This window comes from Paramormyrops kingsleyae, chromosome 10 (assembly GCF_048594095.1).
Source record: "Paramormyrops kingsleyae isolate MSU_618 chromosome 10, PKINGS_0.4, whole genome shotgun sequence".
Taxonomy (NCBI): domain Eukaryota; kingdom Metazoa; phylum Chordata; class Actinopteri; order Osteoglossiformes; family Mormyridae; genus Paramormyrops; species Paramormyrops kingsleyae.
Window position 1 is genome coordinate 8,472,387 of NC_132806.1, and position 20,205 is coordinate 8,492,591.

At 43.2% G+C, this 20,205-nt stretch overlaps 1 protein-coding gene and 1 long non-coding RNA gene across 4 annotated transcripts; both read right to left on the bottom strand.

Moving 5' to 3' along the window:
• Nucleotides 1-1,307: 1,307 nt before the first annotated feature.
• On the bottom strand, nt 1,308-5,370 carry LOC140593271 (uncharacterized). Of its 2 annotated transcripts, none has more exons than XR_011993527.1 (5): nt 5,299-5,370; nt 3,479-3,751; nt 3,111-3,353; nt 2,093-2,209; nt 1,308-1,886 (listed from the first exon to the last, which is right to left on the bottom strand). XR_011993527.1 is itself a non-coding variant. In XM_072717247.1 (5 exons), the coding sequence occupies exons 1-5, from the start codon at nt 4,285-4,287 to the stop codon at nt 1,795-1,797; spliced, it is 777 nt and encodes a 258-aa protein (XP_072573348.1). In that variant the 5' UTR covers nt 4,288-4,424; the 3' UTR covers nt 1,308-1,794. The 2 variants fall into 2 exon arrangements, 1 of the variants encoding a protein (XP_072573348.1); XM_072717247.1 differs by lacking the exon at nt 5,299-5,370 and adding an exon at nt 4,236-4,424.
• A 9,841-nt stretch (nt 5,371-15,211) lies between these two features.
• On the bottom strand, nt 15,212-19,753 carry LOC140593272 (uncharacterized). 2 transcript variants are annotated; one of them, XR_011993529.1, is made up of 2 exons: nt 17,326-19,753; nt 15,212-16,644 (listed from the first exon to the last, which is right to left on the bottom strand). It is a non-coding gene; the product is annotated as an uncharacterized lncRNA (long non-coding RNA). The 2 variants fall into 2 exon arrangements; XR_011993528.1 differs by having other exon boundaries at nt 15,212-16,678.
• Between the last annotated feature and the right edge of the window lie 452 nt (nt 19,754-20,205).

The window sequence follows — 20,205 nt, forward strand, 5'->3', positions numbered from 1 at the left end:
TCTTGTTGTCTCATTAAGTCCTGTGCATTTAAGTCCACGTCAGAGTATGTATCCCCAGTCCTGTCATTGAAGTCTACTCTGTGTTGTGCCTTGTTTGCCAGCAATAAACCCTGTGTTCTTGGATTTCCGTCTGCCTGACCCTGATTCCACGCTCCCTGCTCACTCGTCCTGTGCGTGGCGTGACACCCAGGCCCTACTTGCTGTGAGGCAGCAGCAGCGCTAACCACTGCGCTACTGTGCTGCCCCAGATGATCATTATAACTGATTCTTTTCTTCTTTGTATCAGACAGATTACCATCTAATTGACATATGTATATTTATTACATGAAAATAAAGTAATAAAATGGACATCGTCGCTATTTATGTAATTTTTATTGACTTATTGATCTGTTGATTTATTTAATTTATTTCAAAATACAGTACAGCTGTTTCAAATACTTTTCAAATAATGCTACTGTACAAATTAAATTACTGAACTGTGAATAATTCAAGTATGTTACAGTACAGTATTGTACATAAATATTCAATTTTATTTACACGTTGTATTTTCACAACATTAAATTGTCTCAAATTGTCTCATTGTTATTGTAGCTTTGCTGCTGCATCTCAGTGGCTCATTTTTGGTGGTTTATCATAAGCTTTGATGAATCTATATTTGTCATTGAGAGACAATATATTTCCCATCATGTTTTCTGTGCACACAGCATTAGCCTCAGGTAGCTAGCCAGCAGCAGATGGGTTACCGCAAGGCAAAGTAGGGCTATCAAAGTAAAAAAAAAAGAATAACCGCTGTCTTACTTTTTCAATATGTTGTCCTGTTTAAAAAGATCAAAAATTAGCACTGGAAGCAGACTACTTGATTACTATAAGCAAATTATTTAAACAGTATTTGTACAGGAATGATTCTGTCCCAAGCTTTTTGATCCATATAAGCAGTTGATCACTATAACCATGATCACTGTAAGCGGTTTTCACTGTATTAATAAAATACTTTAAAAATATATGAGTCGTCCATATGTCATACCTGTGGTATCTACACATTATGGCTCTGCTACTGCACTTTTATCAGAAGCATATTCTCTATTTTTGCACTGTTTAGTATTATCTCTAGTTTTCTTGTAACCAAGTGTAGCAAACAGGCAAGCATTCCTGTTCCACATGTCCCATAAAGATCTTTAATAATCAATCTTGTTTAGGACTCTTTGACATGATCACTCTGAATATTGCAGCTCTTCCAGATATTGTCTCCACAGAAATGCGTTTACTGCTGTTACTGAACACCCTCTCCTCAACCAGGACACCATCTCTGACAGTCCAAAAAGTTTTTTTTAATAATGTAAGTGTTTTTATGTATTGTATCCATATATTTACATAATTATATGTGCACATTAATATCAATGGCCTGGGAGGAATTCAATCATTTATATGTGGAACAACCACTGTCGTTACCAGCTTTAATCATATCAGTGTAACAATGTTCATATTCAGAGACAAAGCTGCAGACCCCACAGTCCCTATAAGCCCAGAAAGGCTGGACCGCTGCTCAACTGACACTTGGTTTCACTTCCTTTATCTATACATATACCAACTTTCTGCATAAAGTCTGTATTGAATTAGTTTTAAAAGTATTCAAATAATAGAGTCAGCTTAACACAAACCTAATACACATATCCATTGTTCAGTATTGTATGGCTCTGGAGCACATCCCAAAAATCCTGGATTACCAGCAAGATATACAAGACGGTATAATCAGCTGAACACTGTGATTCTGTAGTTGAACTAAAGTTAGTTGAATCATCTGCGCTGCTTTGCAACTCTGACTTCACTGTAAACAATATCCTCATTAACTGGCGTTGGTGAGACACTGGAATTTTCTGATTTGGTGCCTAAAAGACAAAATGAAAGCTCTAGCTAAAATATACCCCGACGGGAAATGTATAGATTATTTTAAAATATGTATATGCATATATATGGTCATATTTATATACACAATGATATTTAACTATTCACTAAATTTAAAAATCACAAGCTTTAGACAAAAGGTAAAGGATATTTATAAAAATCCTATTAACATATAAAATGCACGACTTACTTAAACGGTGTTTCTTGTACCATCTTAGAAAGCAGAATGAGATCCCAGCCACAGTCAGGCACAGCATCAAGACAGAGACGCCGGTCAGAGCAGTTAGACACCAGGGAGTGGGAGTTTCTGTGGACAGACACAAAATCAAAGGTAATTTATCAGCTTTCAGCAATGTTTTCAGAAACTGTTATTGTTAATCATTTATAAAATAAATCTCATTTCTGAAATAGTGATACTATATTGATCCCTTTGGGAAAATTGTCCTTTTACATTTAGTGCATAAATTAAATGGTTTTAACTGACACATGTCTGTTAATGTTATATTTAAAATAATTTAATAAAGGTATTTGAGTTTGACTTAGAGCATTAAAAGATGACGGGTGTTTGTATGTGTAAATATACATACACACATACATACACACAGTACTGTGCAGCCAAAGAGATGATGTTTAAATGATCTTAATTTTGGTGTGTAACTATATGCTATTATGGCTGTGAAAGGGTGTCATTTTAGCCATTTCAAAACGTCTGCTAAAATCACCCCATATTTGCAGCAACCATACAATACACCCATGTATTAGCAAACTTTGTATTGCTACTCAATATCTCACTGAGTTTTTTTAACTAATTAAATTAATTAGGTGAGCTGGTGGTGAAATTTAATAAACACATGGAATGGCTGGGGAGGCTCTGCAGAGAGGTTTGGGAACTGAAGCAGTGATCATCTAGCCATCCAACTAGATACCAGTAACTTTATGGAGAACAGAAGAAATTCTTAGTAGTTTTTATTCTGTTACTCTTAATTTGCACATGTTCTAATTCTAAATAATGTTTTTTTGTTCTGAGCAAAAGTACACTTACTATAAGGATAAATAGCCTTAAACATTTCTTTTGATTCTGAGACTTTTGCACAGTGCTGTATAAACTGTATGTGTGATGTGTGTGTGTGTGTGTGTATATACACATACATACACACACACACACACACACTATAATGAATGTATATGAATTAGTTAATCAAACTTACTTGTACAGTTAAAGCTGACAGGTTCACTCTGAACAGTGCAGTTCTTCTTTTCCACAGTGCAGTGGACGCTTCCTGAAAGCACCTCCACAGAAATGTGTTTACTGCTGTTACTGAATACCTTCTCCTCACCCAGGACATCATCTCTGACAGTCCATGTGTACAGAGTATCATCCCCATTGTCATCAGCACAGTAAAACACAGATGTGCCATGAGCACAAGTGAGGAATTCAACCACAGGGTGACCTAAAAATAACAGATGAACAAAAAGGATAGAAACTGTTCTAAAGATATTTTTAAGCTACTATTATAAATCTCTAATATAATGAGCACATCAGTTTCAAATTGGTAACTTGAAGTTTTAAACATACCCAGCACCACTAAATGATGTGTCTCTGTCAGCAGATGCCTCCCATCCGAATCATAGCCGTATGCAGTAATGTCACCACTCCAGTTCTTATGGATGTTGCTAATTTTAAGTGTCCAGTTTTGGAAAACTTCAATTGAGGGTGTAGATTTATTTTCAAATTTGTTGTTGTTTTCATGTTTCCATCTTATATCCCCGGGTTTTCGGCTCGTGTTCTGTATGTGCAGATAAACAGTTCCTCCCGTGCTGCAGCATTTCAGGTTCGCGCTGGTCTCGCCTTTGAAGAAACAAACACACTATGTTTAGCCAGCAACATTGAAATATGTTTGAAGGTTCACTTACATGTTTAAATATCCATCCATCCTTCCACTTGTCCTGTACAGGATCGCGGGGGTCTGGAACCCATCCTGGAAGCTATGAGTGCATGGCAGAGAATAACCCAGGATGGGGCCCCTCCCCATTGCAGGTGTTTAAATGTGAAACTTTAAATACTTCGTTACTGAATTTTCACATTATTTTGCATTTTTGTATAAAAACATACATTGTACAAGTTCATGTCACATTATTGTCAGTTGTCTATTTTCTTTCACATGTATTTCACAAAGACAGTTTGTGAGAGTTCAAATCTTGAACAGTGCTCAGTAAAATGACTTATTTCAAACAATAACCTGAGATCGAATTTGTGTAAATCAAGTGTGATATTTCTAACAACCAGCACTAACAAATTATGTTTCTCATAGAAAAGTTATCAAAAACATTACCTGAGAGGACAGACAAAATAACCCAGGAGAGTAAATGTGCTTGATTGTCCATATCGATACTCGTACTGAGCAGGAGTTCAACGAGAAATGTGGCACCTCAGATTAAAGCTGTCATGTGACCGGATGCTGAGTATAGCACTACATTTTTCCATTACTATACAATACTTTCTATGTGTGTCTTTGTTTTGTTACAAATACCTTTGCATTCAGTTAATGGGTTTAAAATGTACGCCTTGCTACAGATTTTATTAATTACTTTTTATCTGTGTGACATTTACATATCATCACAGTATATACTGAAATGGAGAATGAATATTAAATATTTACAGAAAGCACAACTTCATTTTTGTCGTCACTGATTTTAATGTTTTGTCAGAATTTGGTTTTGGATGACAGGAGATCAACAGATTCCTCCTGAGATTTTCTCTATTCTATCAAGGTACAGATTATAACAGGGGTAGCTAATCTTATCCGCAAAGGGCCAGTGTGTTTGCAGGTTTCTAGGATAACCTTTTGGTCAGCTGTTCAAACCCAGGTCTGAGGACTCTTCAGCCAATCAGTCCTCTAATTAATTAAGTCACTATGGTGTCACAGCGTCCTCCTATTTAATGACCCATGAAGAATAAGAGCACAGAAAATGCAAGTAAGTGACAGAGAAGAGGAAACAGCAGAGAGCAGGGTTCACAACCCTATTTATAAAGCCCCTCAAAATAATTCTTACATTTTAGGCTACGGTCTTGGGGGCTCTATGTGCGTGTCTACAGAGAGTTAACTCTGGGAGCAACAGATTGCTTATATACACTCCAGTGAAATTATGGCGTCATTGTTAAAAAGGTATTGCTTACATTTTATTCAGTTGTATTTTTATAAGTTAAATTGCTTTGTGTAATAAAGGCTGCAGTACTGTCTCTGAAGGTTTTAAACCCAGAGGAAGATGAAGTTGCATCAGGAAAGCAAATTAATCTAAAATGTATAATATAATTACATTTGATCATTTTACTCTAATATTTCCCAATGTACTCTGATGTTAAAATATCAACTGCATATTTATAATCTCACTTACTTGTTTTTCGAAAGCTCTTGTTCCCCTCCTGCTCTTTGGCCTCATGCTTCTGTTAGTGATGTCACTAACCACAGATACATTCAGAGACTAATTATAGGTCTCAGTGAACCAATCACATAGCCTGATTTCTTAAAGTAACTTAAGAGATGTGGGTTTTAGACATAGTCACCATAGCAACACACATAGATAAACATAGATTAGCGGGAGAACATTTCAAACTGGATTTAAGGAAGCACTTCTTTATACAGCGTGTAGTCAGAGTATGGAATAGTCTTCCTGATAACGTAGTGCAAGCTGAATCCTTGGGTTCCTTTAAATCAGAGCTAGATAAGATTTTAACAACTCTGAGCTATTTGTTAAGTTCTCCCCAAGCGAGCTCGATGGGCCGAATGGCCTCCTCTCGTTTGTATAGTTCTTATGTTCTTAACTGCCAACAAATGATAAACATGTAGTCAAACAGACAGTTCTTTCCCAACAAAGAAAATTTCTTTTTTAATTTTGTTTGCATACCATTCAGTCCCACAGGTAATGATATCGAAATGAAAGACCTTGGCCTGGGTGGATTCCAGTTATTAATTTCATAACTCAATCACCAAATGGGATTATTTGCGTTAATGTAAAATGTTCTTACTCAGAAACTGTATAATGTTCTGTTGTGAATATTAGAATTTTGAACGACAGGGACGCATTCTGTGAACTCAGAATTTTACCTTATTTTATTTACTCTCCAGTCTCTGTATGTCCTATTCCCCAATACTTTAGTGCCCCCTAGTGTCCTGACATGGTTCTACTACACCTCCCACTTTAATGAATTAACATACAGTGATCCCCCGCTATATCGCGGTTCAACTGTCACGCCCCCGCTGTACCGTGGATTTTTCCCCAATGCGTCACAGTTCTCTGCGTATCGCGTACCTTGCTTGTGGTCCAATTGTTGTGAGCAAACTTTTTGTGAACTTTTCATTTTTGTTTTAAGCCCTACGATTTAAGGCTTAAACTATAAAAAAAATGTTTATTTATAATAAACTTTCTATATTGCGGATTTTCACCTATCACTTTTAAAGCATGTGGGAGGGGTATTTTAAGGCCTAAACTATATATATATAAAAAAACGTTTATTTATATGGTCTTTCTATATTGCGGATTTTCACCTATCACTGATGGGTCTGGAATTTCTTTACTCTTTTTTTCAGTCTTATCCTGCTGGTAATAGAACAATAATACCTAATTGCATATAAGTTGGCGTCTGGAAGGGGATGGCGTCTGAACTGAGGCGATTCGGCAAGCCAGCTGTAGTGGGGCAGCGGGGCTGCATGGTTAAATTGTGCTTCCCCTACTGTTTCACGGATTAAAGCGGTTCGTACCACGGGATGCCGGTGTTCTGTCGATATATGCTGCCTTGTCGAAAAATGCTACCGTAGTGCTAATCGATAGCCTAACCCTAACTCTTACCCTAACCCTAACCCCGCAAAAACCCCTAAAACCCTTACCTTAACCCTAACCCCAACCCCTAAAACCTAACCCTAATCCCAAGACGGTGGAACTGCACATGCGCAGAAAGGCTCAATAGGTAGTATTTTATGACAGAACACCAGCGTATGCAAAGGTTATTCTCCCGGTAAGCCTGTTGCAAGCATGATTTGATGCGGTCCCATTTAGGACATTATTCGATGGGTCTGCAGTCAACAGAGCTGTAGGAGCAGGTCCGTGCTGCTGTCATCTGCCTGCAGAATCAGAATCAGAATCAGAATCGGGTTTATTGCCAAGTACGTTCACACATACAAGGAATTTGCTTTGATGGTTGGTGCCAGAGATGTGGAGGTAGATATATCAGTATATAAATATATAATATAAATAAAATGTACATTGGGTATGTTCAGGGTGGAATATATACATATGTAACATACTTGAGTTAGGATGGGGAAATGGGATTTGAGTGAGTGTTCCTGGCCTTATTGATGAGGCGGGCCGCGGTGGGGAAGAAACTGTTCTTATGCCGTGATGTTTTGGTCCCAATGGACCGCAACCTTCTGCCAGAGGGAAGAGTCCGAAGGAGTTTGTGACCAGGGTGAGAGGAATCGGCCATAATCCTTCCTGCCCTTTTCAGAGCCCTGGACTCGTACAGGTCCTGTAGAGGTGGAAGGTTGCAGCCGATTGTCTTCTCAGCGGAGTGGATGATGCGCTGTAGTCTGCTCTTGTCCTTAGCAGTGGCAGCGGGGTACCAGACAGTGATGGAGGTGGTGAGAATGGACTCAATGATGGCAGTGTAGAAGTGCACCATCATAGACTTGGGCAGCAGGACTACCTGCAGCAGGTAATATGTACCCATTTGGACCATCAGTTGGCCAATGTATAGTGTTTATGGCTGATTGTGATAATGTGTTCCAGGGTTATCCTGGGGCGCTGGACCTCGCTGCTGTTTTGTTTTATCCCTTTGATGCGGCTTTTACAACATTGTAGCCTCAGCGCTCCTCAGTGTGTGTTTGGTCATCCGGCGCCGAGTGGGGTCGGTGTGGAGTACGCGTAGTCCAGTGGTCCCCAAACTGGGGGGCGCGCCCCCTTATAGGGGCGCAGAGGTATTGCAGAGGGGCGCACCAATGGGATAACCTCAGGGGCATGTGCCACCCTAAAATAATCTCTTCACAGACTGGACGATTAAACAAATAAAGCAGCGCAACATTACAGTAACTAACAACGAGAATGATGGTTAGCTGAGCTGAATCTGTTTAGCCTTGAGCAAAGGAGACTAAGGGGGGACATGATCCAGGTCTATAAGATTCTAACGGGTCTGGATGCTGTTCAGCCAAATGGCTATTTCAATATTAGTTTAAACACTAGAACTCGTGGCCATAAGTGGAAATTAGCAGGAGAACATTTTAAAACAAATTTGAGGAAGCACTTCTTTACACAGCGTGCAGTTAGAGTATGGAATAGTCTTCCTGCTAGTGTAGTGGAAGCTAAAACCCTGGGTTCCTTTAAATCAGAGCTAGATAAGATTTTAACAACTCTGAGCTATTAGATAAGTTCTCCCCAAACGAGCTTGATGGGCCGAATGCCCCCCTCTCGTTTGTTTATTTCTTATGTTCTTAACAAATAAACCACTAACTTACGTGTACTATTAGGGCATTTATGTAATTTATTTAAACTTTATTTTACCAGGTAAATTAACTGAAAACCAGTTGTCACTGCTTTATGTGTTATTCGGGAGAAATAGCAGATAATGCATCGGAACTTCCTGGGATACAAACGTCATACAAACGACACGTTCTTCAGCCAATAAGGGCAAAGTTGTGTCGTCACGGAGGCTGTTCCAGTTTGTTCAGCCGGCTGAGAGGTGCTGTACCATCTGTCTTAAGTCATCTTGCTCTTGCAAGGTTTTTGTACCATGTGACATGGTGACGCGTGACGACGTTTTGCAGCGCCGGACAAATCATGAAAAACGAGGTTTAGAATTTTCTATATGAAGTGCAGGGAGACTATCAATTAATGGGTATGATTTAGTGTTGTTTTCTGCTATAGTATATGCTGAAACCTGCGGTTATCATTAAAAACAAAATGCGGTAAGACAAACTTTAATTTGTGTACGCCAATGAATATTAACAGGAATGTTAAATCTGCATTTGTATAATTTCAAACTTATGCTGGACTTTTATTTTTAATTGATTGATCTTTTTTCTCCCACAGTGGTGAAATTGCACCATTTGTATTTTGTAATTGCATTTGTTTCGCTCAATTAGAAAAGGGAGTTGTATTTCAAATAAAGTTTGAATCCGAACCTGTGTAGTTTGAATGGGGGGGGGGCTCAATAATGTTCCTATCTAGTAAAGGGGGGCCCTGCAGAGAAAGTTTGGGAACCACTGGCGTAGTCCAATGCGGACGAGCTGCATGTGCACTGTCATGGGGCTGGATTTATCGGGGATTTGGATTTATTTATTTCGGCGGCATAGCGCTGCCTGAAGTCCTTTTGATTATTTGTATTTCCCGTTTGCATGTTTTTGTTTTGGCTAAGTTTGTTATTTTGGTTTTTATATGTAATTTAGTTTGGTTAGCTTTCTGGTTTGTTGTGTGGGTTTGAGTATGATTTGCCCTGTATTGGGGATGTTTATTTGATTGCTGTGTTGTATGTTTTGGGGGAAATTTTATTTGTATGTGCCTCTCTCGCAGTATAACCGGCCCTGGATTGTAGTTGTAATCCCAATCCTCTGTTTTATTTATACACTGCTCAAAAAAATTAAAGGAATGCTTATTAATCAGAGTATAGCATCAAATAAACTAAACTTCTTGGATATTCATCTCGTCAGTAAAGTAGCGGAGGGGGTTGTTAATCAGTTTCAGCTGCTTTGGTGCTAATGAAATTAACAACAGGTACACTAGAGGGGCAACAATGAGACGACCCCCAAAACAGGAATGGTTTAACAGGTGGGGGCCACTGACAGTTTTCCGTCCTAATCTCTTCTGACTGTTTTTTCACTAGTTTTGCATTTGGCTACAGTCAGTGTCACTACTGGTAGCATGAGGTGATACCTGGACCCTACAGAGGTTGCACAGGCAGTCCGACTCCTCCAGGATGGTGCATATTGATGTGTCATTGCCAGAAGTTTTGCTGTGTCTCCCAGCACAGTCTGAAGGCCATGGAGGAGATTCCATGAGACAGGCAGTTACTCTATGAGAGATGGACAGGGCCATAGAAGGTCCTTAACCCATCAGCAGGATTGGTATCTGCTCTTTTGTGCAAGGAGGAACAGGATGAGCACAGCCAGAGCCCTACAGAATGACCTCCAGCAGGCCACTGGTGTGCATGTCTCTGACCAAACAATCAGAAACAGACTTCATGAGGGTGGCCTGAGGGCCCGACATCCTCTAGTGGGCCCTGTGTTCACTGCCTGGCACCGTGGAGCTCGATTGGCATTTGCCATAGAATACCAGAATTGGCAGGTCCGTCACTGGCACCCTGTGCTTCTCACAGATGAGAGCAGGTTCACCCTGAGCACATGTGACAGACGTGAAAGGGTCTGGAGAAGCTGCGGAGAACATTATGCTGCCTGTAACATTGTTCAGCTTGACTGGTTTGGTGGGGGGTCAGTGATGGTCTGGGGAGGCATATCCATGGAGGGACGCACAGACCTCTACAGGCTAGACAACAGCACCTTGACTGCCATTAGGTATCGGGATGAAATCTTTGGACCCATTGTCAGACCCTACGCTGGTGCAGTGGGTCCTGGGTTCCTCCTGGTGCACGACAATGCCTGGCCTCATGTGGCGAGAGAATGCAGGCAGTTCCTGGAGCATGAAGGAATTGATACCATTGACGGGCCCCCACGTTCACATGACCTAAATCCAATAGAACACCTCTGGGACATTATGTTTCGGTCCATCCGACGTCACCAGGTTGCACTTCAGACTGTCCAGGAGCTCAGTGATGCCCTGGTCCAGATCTGGGAGGAGATCCCCCAGGACACCATCCGTCGTCTCATTAGGAGGATGCCCTGACATTGTCAGGCATGCATACAAGCACATGAGGGCCATAAAAACTACTGAGTACGATTTTGAGTTGCTGCAATGAATTTTCAGCAAAATGGACTAGCCTGCTGCATCATTTTTTCACTTAGATTTTTGGGGAGTCTTTGAATTCAGCCCTCTGTAGGTTTGTCATTTTCATTTCCATCAAACGATGTGGCATCCTTTCACTCTAAACACATCACCCAGTTCATATCAGTATAGATATCCAGCAGGATTTTTTCCCCATTGAAATCTGATGCGTTTTCAAAGTGTTCCTTTAATTTTTTTGAGCAGTGTATTTCAGAGGTAGCGGCCTGAGTCGGGTCCGGTCTCGCTGGTGGTGGTCCTTATTCTAGGTGGTGCAATGCACTTGGCCTAGGTTTCCACTGTGTATGTGCTTGTGGGGGGTAGGGGCCCTGCGAAATGTCCAGTGGTCCAGTCTGAGCGAGTGTCATCTGTCCTTCGATTGGGGAATGCCATGTTGCCAGCCCTGGAACCGGTGTTGACTGCTTCAGGGGAATAGCAATCCTGTGTTGCGCCAAATAAACTGTTGATTTGTGCTGTGTCTCTGTCCTCCTTCGGTTACACGAACCTGTGTGCTTTTGCACTATCTATATTCCTGGGAGTATGTCTCCGGGTGCAAAGCCCGGGGTGGCGTAGTCTGCAATTTTGGGTATTTCTTCAGGGTCTTGGTTGGACCGCTCCACCACACTGTGCATAGGGCAACTTCTGTCCATGAAGACACTTATTTGCCTCATGGTTCTGTCTTTGTTCTGCATGTATCTAATCTGTTCTAGTTTCATTTTCAGTGCTGGTATGCGCTCCATGACATGATCAATGCACACTGCCTTTCCAGTGTGTTACTCTCCTAGTGCCAATGCATCACCTGTCACCAGTTGTCTTCCTGCAACATGAATGCTTCTGTACTTGAATCTCATCGCCCTCAGTCTCAATCTGAGTATTCATTGAGGTAAATCATCAAGTACTCAAGAGATTAGCAAGATCAGAGGCTTGTGGTCTGTATGCACCGGGAAGTCAAAACTCAAGAAATATGCAGTCAGGCGTTCACACGCCTACGTCGTGGCAAGGGGCTGTTTTTCGATTTCTGCATATTGGGTTTCAGTGGGTGTCAGACTCCTGGGTAAGTACACTACTGGTCTGTATTCTACATCTGCTGTTTCTGCATTAGCTCTCCTCCGAAGCCATATGATGATGCATCTGCTGACACCAGTTTCTCTTTTTGCACTGTACTGCACTAACACAGCTGGGGAGCTGAGTTCCTTCTTTACTTCCCCTAAAGCATCCTCTTTTGCTCTATGTCCATTGTCCAGGTATTGTCATTTTCCAATAGGTCCCTCAAAGGCTTTGTGTGATTGGGCAGGCAGGGAGAAAACTTGCCAACATAGTTCACTATCCCTGTGGAAGGAAAAATGATCTATTCAACCTTTCTAATTATCCTAACACCCCCTTGGTAGAACTACGAATCAGACTCCAAACCTTGCAGATGGTGAGCAAAGTTTTCTCATTTGTTCTGCAATCCAGCACAGCGTTCTGGCTACACAAAAATCAATGTTAATATACTCTAACTCCAAATCCTCTACAAGGACTTCTAAGTCCTGATTGGTCATAGAATACCAAGCTTTAAACACACAACAAACATAATTAACAAACATATAACCTTTCACCTAGCACCCGCCCAGTACTCAAAATATGGTATTTTCCCAATGGGCTTCTACTATCAAGCTTATATAGTGTGGGTGCATGATAAATCGTGCTTATACACTTATAGTAAACTGTACCATATAACACTGCAACTCCATTCTAGTTCTACAACATTCTGTACACTGCCCTGGGCCTAACCATTTGCAGCAGTTTCGAATCCCTTCATGTAGGTGCCCCCCCCCCCCCAGGAGTTTCCTGCTGCCTGACTCTCCAAGGTCTTTTGGCTTGTGAAACTGACTATGTGCAGGCTGCTGCAAGGCAAGGACATGCAGTACCAGTTCTAAAACATCTTCATGCCTAAGGCCTAAGACATAACAACCGTCCCACAATGCTTCCCCCCCCCCCCCGGCCTACCATTGCTTTTAATGAAGTGTCTCACTCCTTCAGTACTCTGAAGTTGATAATGGCTTTAATTTTATCTGGGTTTGCCTCAGTCCCTTCATCACTTATTTTATGTCCCAGGAAGTTCACATAATTCACCCCAAACTCATGTTTTTCATTTAGAGTGAATCCAGCATTATCAAACTTCTGGTGAACTTCGCATTGTCTATCGTCATGATCCAGCTGGTCTTTGCCAAACACCATAATGTCATCACCATGACCCAGTGTTCCTGGTGTCCCTGAAACAATCTGAAATATTCTCAGCTGGAAGTGCTCAGGTGCTGAGGAGATCCCAAAAGGCAATTTTTTAAAACTACCTGTCGAAAGGTGTAATATCTGCCAAAACCCCGGTGCCATATGGAAAAGAGAATTTGTGGCAAATAAGATGCAGCAGGCAGTTAATGCAGTGGGAAATGGGCCCTTCAATGCGGTTTTAGGATTTCACTGGATAAAACTAAGACCCCTTTTTTTCCAGAAAGGAAATAGCTACGAATCAGAAGATTTAATTGTCTGAAACTGAACTAGAAAAGGTTGAATATTATAAATATTTGGGTATATGGTTTGATAAAAGACTAACATAGTCAATGGATGTACAAAAAATGATTGACAAATGTAAGAAAGTGTTAAATGTAATGAGGTGTTTATGTGGAGTGGAATGGGGAGGGAGTGGGACGCCTTAAATACGATCTACACGGGACTGATTAGGTCTGTACTCGATTATGGAAGCATAGTGTATGGATCTGTGACTAAAACATTACTTAATAAGCTGGATGTGAACCAAAATCAAGCGCTAAGGCTCTGTTGTGGCAGCCATCCAGGTGGAGATGGAGGAGATGCCCCTCCACCTTAGGAGAGGTCAACTGGGCCTGGTGTATTGGGCAAATCTGAGGGGTCACAGTGAAAGTGCAATGTCAAGAGTGAGAGAAGGGTTTAGTGAGAAGTTATGGTTGGATGATTAAATGAAACGTGAAGGAAATGAAATTGAATTCATTTAAAATAAGTCTCACTGTAGTCTTTCCAACAAAACCATCATGGATTCTTAAAGAATTGTCTGTTGACTTGAGGCTATTGGAAGAGAAGAGGGCAGGTGTTGTGGATAGATAGAGGGTGGAGAGCTGTGATATGTGGTGGAAAAATACAGAGAAGATGTAACTCTGTATACAGATGCATCTAAGAAGAATGATAAGAGAGTGGTAGTTGCCTATGTAATTCCATGGCTAAAATTAGTAACCGCTACAAGATTTGACATGACTGAGGTGTGTACACAGCAGAATTGGTCACAATATGTTTGGCTCTGCTTTGGGTGGAAGGCAATAAGCGTAAGATTCCAGTAATTGCTTCTGATTCCAGTTCAGCATTAAAAGGTGTCATTCAGAATCCAGACAGCATATTATATTTGAAATAGTACAGCTAGCAGACAGTCTTCTACAATCAGGAGCTTATTTAACTTTTGTTTGGGTGCCAGCCCATATAGGAGTTGAGGGGAATGAAATGGCAGATACATCTGCCAAGACAACAGCAGGAAGATCCACTGTTAAAATGCCCATTTCTACTTTTAGGGCAATAACAAAAAAATGGACAACAACTGGAAGCCCCCTGGAAGAGGACCCAAGATTGTTTTTCCCCACTTAAAGTGAGGAGGATTGTAAGAGAGGCAAAAAATCCCCAAGGATGACTGTTGGTGAATTACAGGATCAAGTAAAATCTTAAGGTTACCACATCTCTAAAAAACTATCAGACGCTAACAGATTTGTGCTAACAGATTATTTGGAAGGTGTGTCAGGAAAAAACTTTTTTTTGTCCTTCACAACAGTCAGACGACACATCAGGACAACATGCACCAGGTGGCAAGATAGTTTATGTGGTACATATAGATAACTGGTCCTTCCAAAACCAGACAAGGCTTATGTTTAGTTATAGCTTAAAAACCTTCAAATTACAGGCTAAATTAAATGTTTTACAGGGTATTTAACTAAAATTGAGTTATCCTTTTTTTTTAACAAAAATATTTAGTGATTTAACAACTTATTTTTACACAGATAATCATTCAACCTTGAAAAATTTTATTAAACTTACTTAATGTGTTAGAAAACTTACAAAACCTGTTGAAGTATGGTATAAATTTGTGTTCCTATCAGTTAAAGTTACTGTATTCTAACAGTTTTTAATCATCTTTTCTGAAAATATTTTTCACCGTTAACAGCTTTTGTCTGACACGCCTGCTGCCAGACTTTTGACTTATTTTACAGATTTTTTTTACACTGTGATAACACAGAGAGTTACCTAGAATACAAAAGTCTGGACCTCTCAGTTTGGTGAGTAAAGAAAATCTCTTTTATTCCAGCAATTCCAACAAACGCTCCCGTCACACTCTGGCGCTCGGTACCAAGTACCCCGAACACACAGAGCAACCAGTTGGTAAAGCATAACTCCCAATTCCCTATAAGGACTTCTAAGCCCTGATTGGTCACAAAACACCAACAAATGGAGCTCAAACGTACAGCAGTATTCAAAACAATCTCTTCTTGCCTAAGGCCTAAGACATAACAGACCCAATATGCCTCCCCTCCCGGGCCTACCAATGTCCAATTGTTCTTCTACACTCCCCGCTTTTGAACACGCGAGATCCGCGCTGTTCACAAATAATCAGAGTCCACGGTGTAGTAGTCCTCCGGACGAAAGCGCAACGGGTAGAAGCGGGCCGGTGGCGGTTGGATGGAACACGAGTCACCAGCGGTGTTGGTGTTGCTGGTGACATTGATGACGACCGGGGGCTGAGGCCCGTAGAGCCAGGCAGGAATGGGAGGATCATCCACGTATGGAAAAGAGGGAGCCCGCAGGAACATACAGTAAGAGGTTTTGCCTGAAAAGACAGAACTAGCAATATGATTAGTAGCAACACTACAAGCAAAAGCAATATACTAAAAACTAATGGTTTAATCACCCCGGAATCAGTGAGGAGAACCAATTGTCCCAGATGTACTCAAACAGGCCATGCTCTTCATGTATCTCAGACAGCTGTTTGTGCACTGCGTCCTCTAGATCCTGCACAGCCTGAGAGGAATCAGGGATGTACGTGCAACATTCTTTCCCCACTATAGCACAAACACCACCTTTCTCAGCTAATAGGAGATCCAATGCCTCACGGTTTTGCAGAGCTACCTGCTTCACTGTGGATAATTCACCTTTAACGGCCTTTACAGTGTCAAGTGTCTGACTGGTCACTTTTTCAACTGCAGTCTGCAGGGCAGCCACCTCTGTCTGAAGGTCTGCTACACTAAGGGATGGAATAAACCCCAAACCATTGCTCAGTTCGACTAAGAGACCGTCTGCTCCGTGAATAGGCACGCAGTCAGCAGAGCAGCCATGACGGACAAAGAGCCGGGGCATGTTTGATTTAGGACTGCCATATCATGATTGGTGTATGGAATCCCGTAGATTCCACACAATTGTGACCCTCTCGGGGGCCAGTCTCGAAGGAACCACCAGGGTCGGACACGCGTCTGCAGTGGACCCGATGGACCCAAGCGTCGATTCCCTCCACTTTCACTGCGTGAGGGGTCACCATCAGGACCTGGTGTGGTCCCCTCCATCTCGACGTGGTCCATCTCTTCCCTCTCAAGTCACGAACTAACACCCAGTTCCCAGGTTCGAGCGGTGTCACAGCTTGTAACGGCTTACCGTCCGCATTCCTCCAATTGGCACGAACCTGGTCCCAGGCTGCACCTGTCGCTCACCGCAGACCTGTCAGATAAGTCAGCAAATCCCCATCCACGGTCTCCAGTGTAACATATCGTGAGGGAGACAAAACACGCATCGGCCTTCCTGCATCGACCCAGGGCAGGCCCGTCGTCTCTGAAATTTTGGCCAATTTTGGAAATTTTGTTTGATTTGCCCTCTCCACCATCCCTCTAACCTGAGTTCCCCACAGCATGTTTTGGGACTGTGGGGGGGAACCCCATGATGACACGGGGAGAATATGCAAACTGCACACATGGAACCCTGGCAGAAACTCAAACACAGGTCCCAGAGATGTGAGGCGACAGTGCTAAGCACTGCAGCACCGTGCCACCCGCCTCTGGGAACATACTGAGGTTAACTGGAGTTACCAAGTTGACCATAGGTGTGAATGGTGCACACAGGTACGCACATACACAGGCAGGCACTCATGCACACAGGCACGCACGTACGCAGGCATACAGGCATGCATGCACACAGAGACACACAGGCATCATCGGCGATCACTCGGAATCGAGTAGGATGGTCCACCTGGGGGGTCCTTATTGTGGATCTTCAGATGGCTGAAGAGGCCAATTCTCGAACCACAAACCTTATCCCAACAGGTGGACGCCTGTGCGTGGCTTCTTTTAATGTGGGGAGACTGGGGCATAAACAGCCACCACACGGTCCTTGACAGAGACAAACCTATTATCAACGGCATGGACTCCAAGACAGCTGAAGGTCCATCTCTGCTGCAGCCTTCTTCCACCTTCACAGCCGTTGTTGTGATCCACCTGCATGCCTGGACACAATCCTCCGCCTGCTCCGCTCGAGGTCTTTCTTGAGTCGCGCTTTGTCTGGCACCTCCCCCTCAACCTTACCGCCAAGGGTGACCCTACCAGGAGCGTGGCTCCAGACGGTATCGCTCTCGGGATCTTTGGCACACGCAAGCCTCCCCACCACGACAAGGTGGCGACTCTCCGGAGAAGACACACACAGGCACACAGACAGGTACACCGACAGGCACGCATGCACGCGCACAGGCACGCATACAGGCACATACACAGTCAGGGACGCATGCACACAGACAGGCAGGCACACAAGCAGGCACGCACGCAGACACACACAGGCACGCACACACATGCATGCACGGACACACACACAGGCACGCACGCAGACACATACTGGCACGCACGCAGACACATACTGGCACGCACGCAGACACATACTGGCACGCACGCAAGCACAATTGCACGCAGGCAGGCACGCACACACACAGGTACGGACACACGCATGTACATAGGCATGCACACAAGAACACTGGCACGCGCACACACACAGGCCCACACACACGCACAGGCATGCACGCAGACAGGGATGCACGCACGCAAGCACACAGGCATGCATAGTTACACTTGCACACAGACACACACACAGGCATACATACAGGCAGGTACGCAGACACACACAGGCACGCATGCAGACACATACTTGCACGCATGCAGACACATACAGGCATGCACGCACACACAATTGCACGCAGGCAGGCACGCACACAGACAGGTACAGACACACGCATGTACATAGGCATGCACAAGACCACAGGCAAACGCACACACACAGGCCCACACACACGCACAGGCATGCACGCAGACAGGGACACACGCACGCAGACAGGGATGCACGCACGCAAGCACACAGGCATGCACAGTTACACTTGCACACAGACACACACACAGCCATACATACAGGCAGGTACGCACACACACCAGCATGCACGGACGCACACACAGGCACGCACGCAGACACACACAGGCACGCACGCAGACACACACAGGCACGCACGCAGACACACACAGGCACGCATGCAGACACATACTTGCACGCATGCAGACACATACAGGCATGAACGCACACACAATTGCACGCAGGCAGGCACGCACACAGACAGGTACAGACACACGCATGTACATAGCCATGCAAAGACCACAGGCAAACGCACACACACAGGCCCACAGACACACACAGGCCCACACACACGCACAGGCACGCACGCAGAAAGGGATGCACGCAGAAAGGGATGCACGCACGCAAGCACACAGGCATGCACAGTTACACTTGCACACACACACACAGGCATACATACAGGCAGGTACGCACACAAAAACTCTGGTTCTAAGCTAGGTATCCTTAACCCAGGACTTCCAAACATAAGCAAAACAGTTACATTACTATTAGTTAGCATTATTATTAGTAAGATTCCCTTTACATTGCATAATAGATAAGAAATAAATGGATGTAGAGAAGAAACATGTTTACAATTTAAAGTATTTTAGAGATGCTATAAGTATGCATGTGAATGGTTCAATGGGGCAAATTCAAATAAGAGGCTGAGAAGGATGTTCAGCTTCAGCCACCGGCTCTCGTGGTTGGCAGTGGGCTCTAATTTTGCCGGTTCTTTCCTTTCTTCTGTTTCCCATGCCCTGTTTGCAGGGGCACCTTCACCGCATTGCCAATTGATGTGGACACCTTCACACTGCCTGCTTCTGGATCATTTACGTTGAGGTGTTCCACTGATAATTTATCCACTTTAGTTTCAGCAATGTCCCAATTAACAGCATTCAGCTGGAATTCACTGTCTACAACTTCTACTGTATCTCTACATCCATAATTTCCAATTCAACTGCTGAATCAAAACCCCTCTCTGCAGTCTCCTCTAATATCACTTCTCCAATCTGTACTTCTACTATTTCAAAATTAACATTACTTTGATCTAAATATTCAAGATCAAACTGGTAGAGGTCTACCAGTACAGCTCCTACTGTACCTTCAGCCTGTCTTGGTGGTCGTCTGCAGGCTTTATGGAGATTGTCCTTTTATTTAGCACAAAGGCCTCCAACCCATGTGCATCTAACCTCTTATCCCTCCCAGGCTGGTTGGTGGGTGCAGTTACTGGGAAGCACTCTTCTCCATCGCCCCAGCAGATGATCTCCTCCCACTTGTCCCAGGCTGCCCAATACACATCATCCGTCCAGCTAACTGCCTTGGCAATTGGCTTTCGGGTGTGTGACACGATGGAACCGTCAGCCTGGTCAGAGGGTGATTCTGCTGGGGAGCACAGCTCTTCCTCTTCTCCCCAGTCAATCACCTCTCCCCACTTGTCCCAAGTCACCCAGTACTGGTCGTCGCTCCAGCTGACAACTTTAGCCATTCTTCTGATTCTGAATGAGGAAAAACAACATACAGGCAATGCAATGGAGCTGTCAGTCACTCCAGACACACAGAATACTGGTCTGCACAGACCCAATCAACAACCGCATTACTGCATAGGAAACTAGCTATCTTTCACATAAAATTTAAAAATAATCAAAACAGAAGCCTGGGACAATTTAAATTTTATTTAATAGCAATGTACCGATTTCAGTCACCAGACAAAGTTTACCCGTTTCGCTACACTGCCTTTATTTGTGTTTGTTGCAACACATCCGCCCTCTCCTGGTCTGGTGGAATATCACTGCTGTAGGCAGCACCGACCGCAACCATCCGCATCCGCAGCCCAACGCAACATGAAAGCGCGGGAAGGCG

Coding starts and splice junctions, on each gene's coding strand:
- LOC140593271 (XM_072717247.1), bottom strand. CDS start 4,287: ATGGACAATCAAGCACATTTACTCTCCTGGGTTATTTTGTCTGTCCTC. Junction 2,210..3,110: donor TGTCAGCTTTAACTGTACAA/GTAAGTTTGATT, acceptor GTCTGTCCACAG/AAACTCCCACTCCCTGGTGT. Junction 1,887..2,092: donor GTACAAGAAACACCGTTTAA/GTAAGTCGTGCA, acceptor TTTGTCTTTTAG/GCACCAAATCAGAAAATTCC.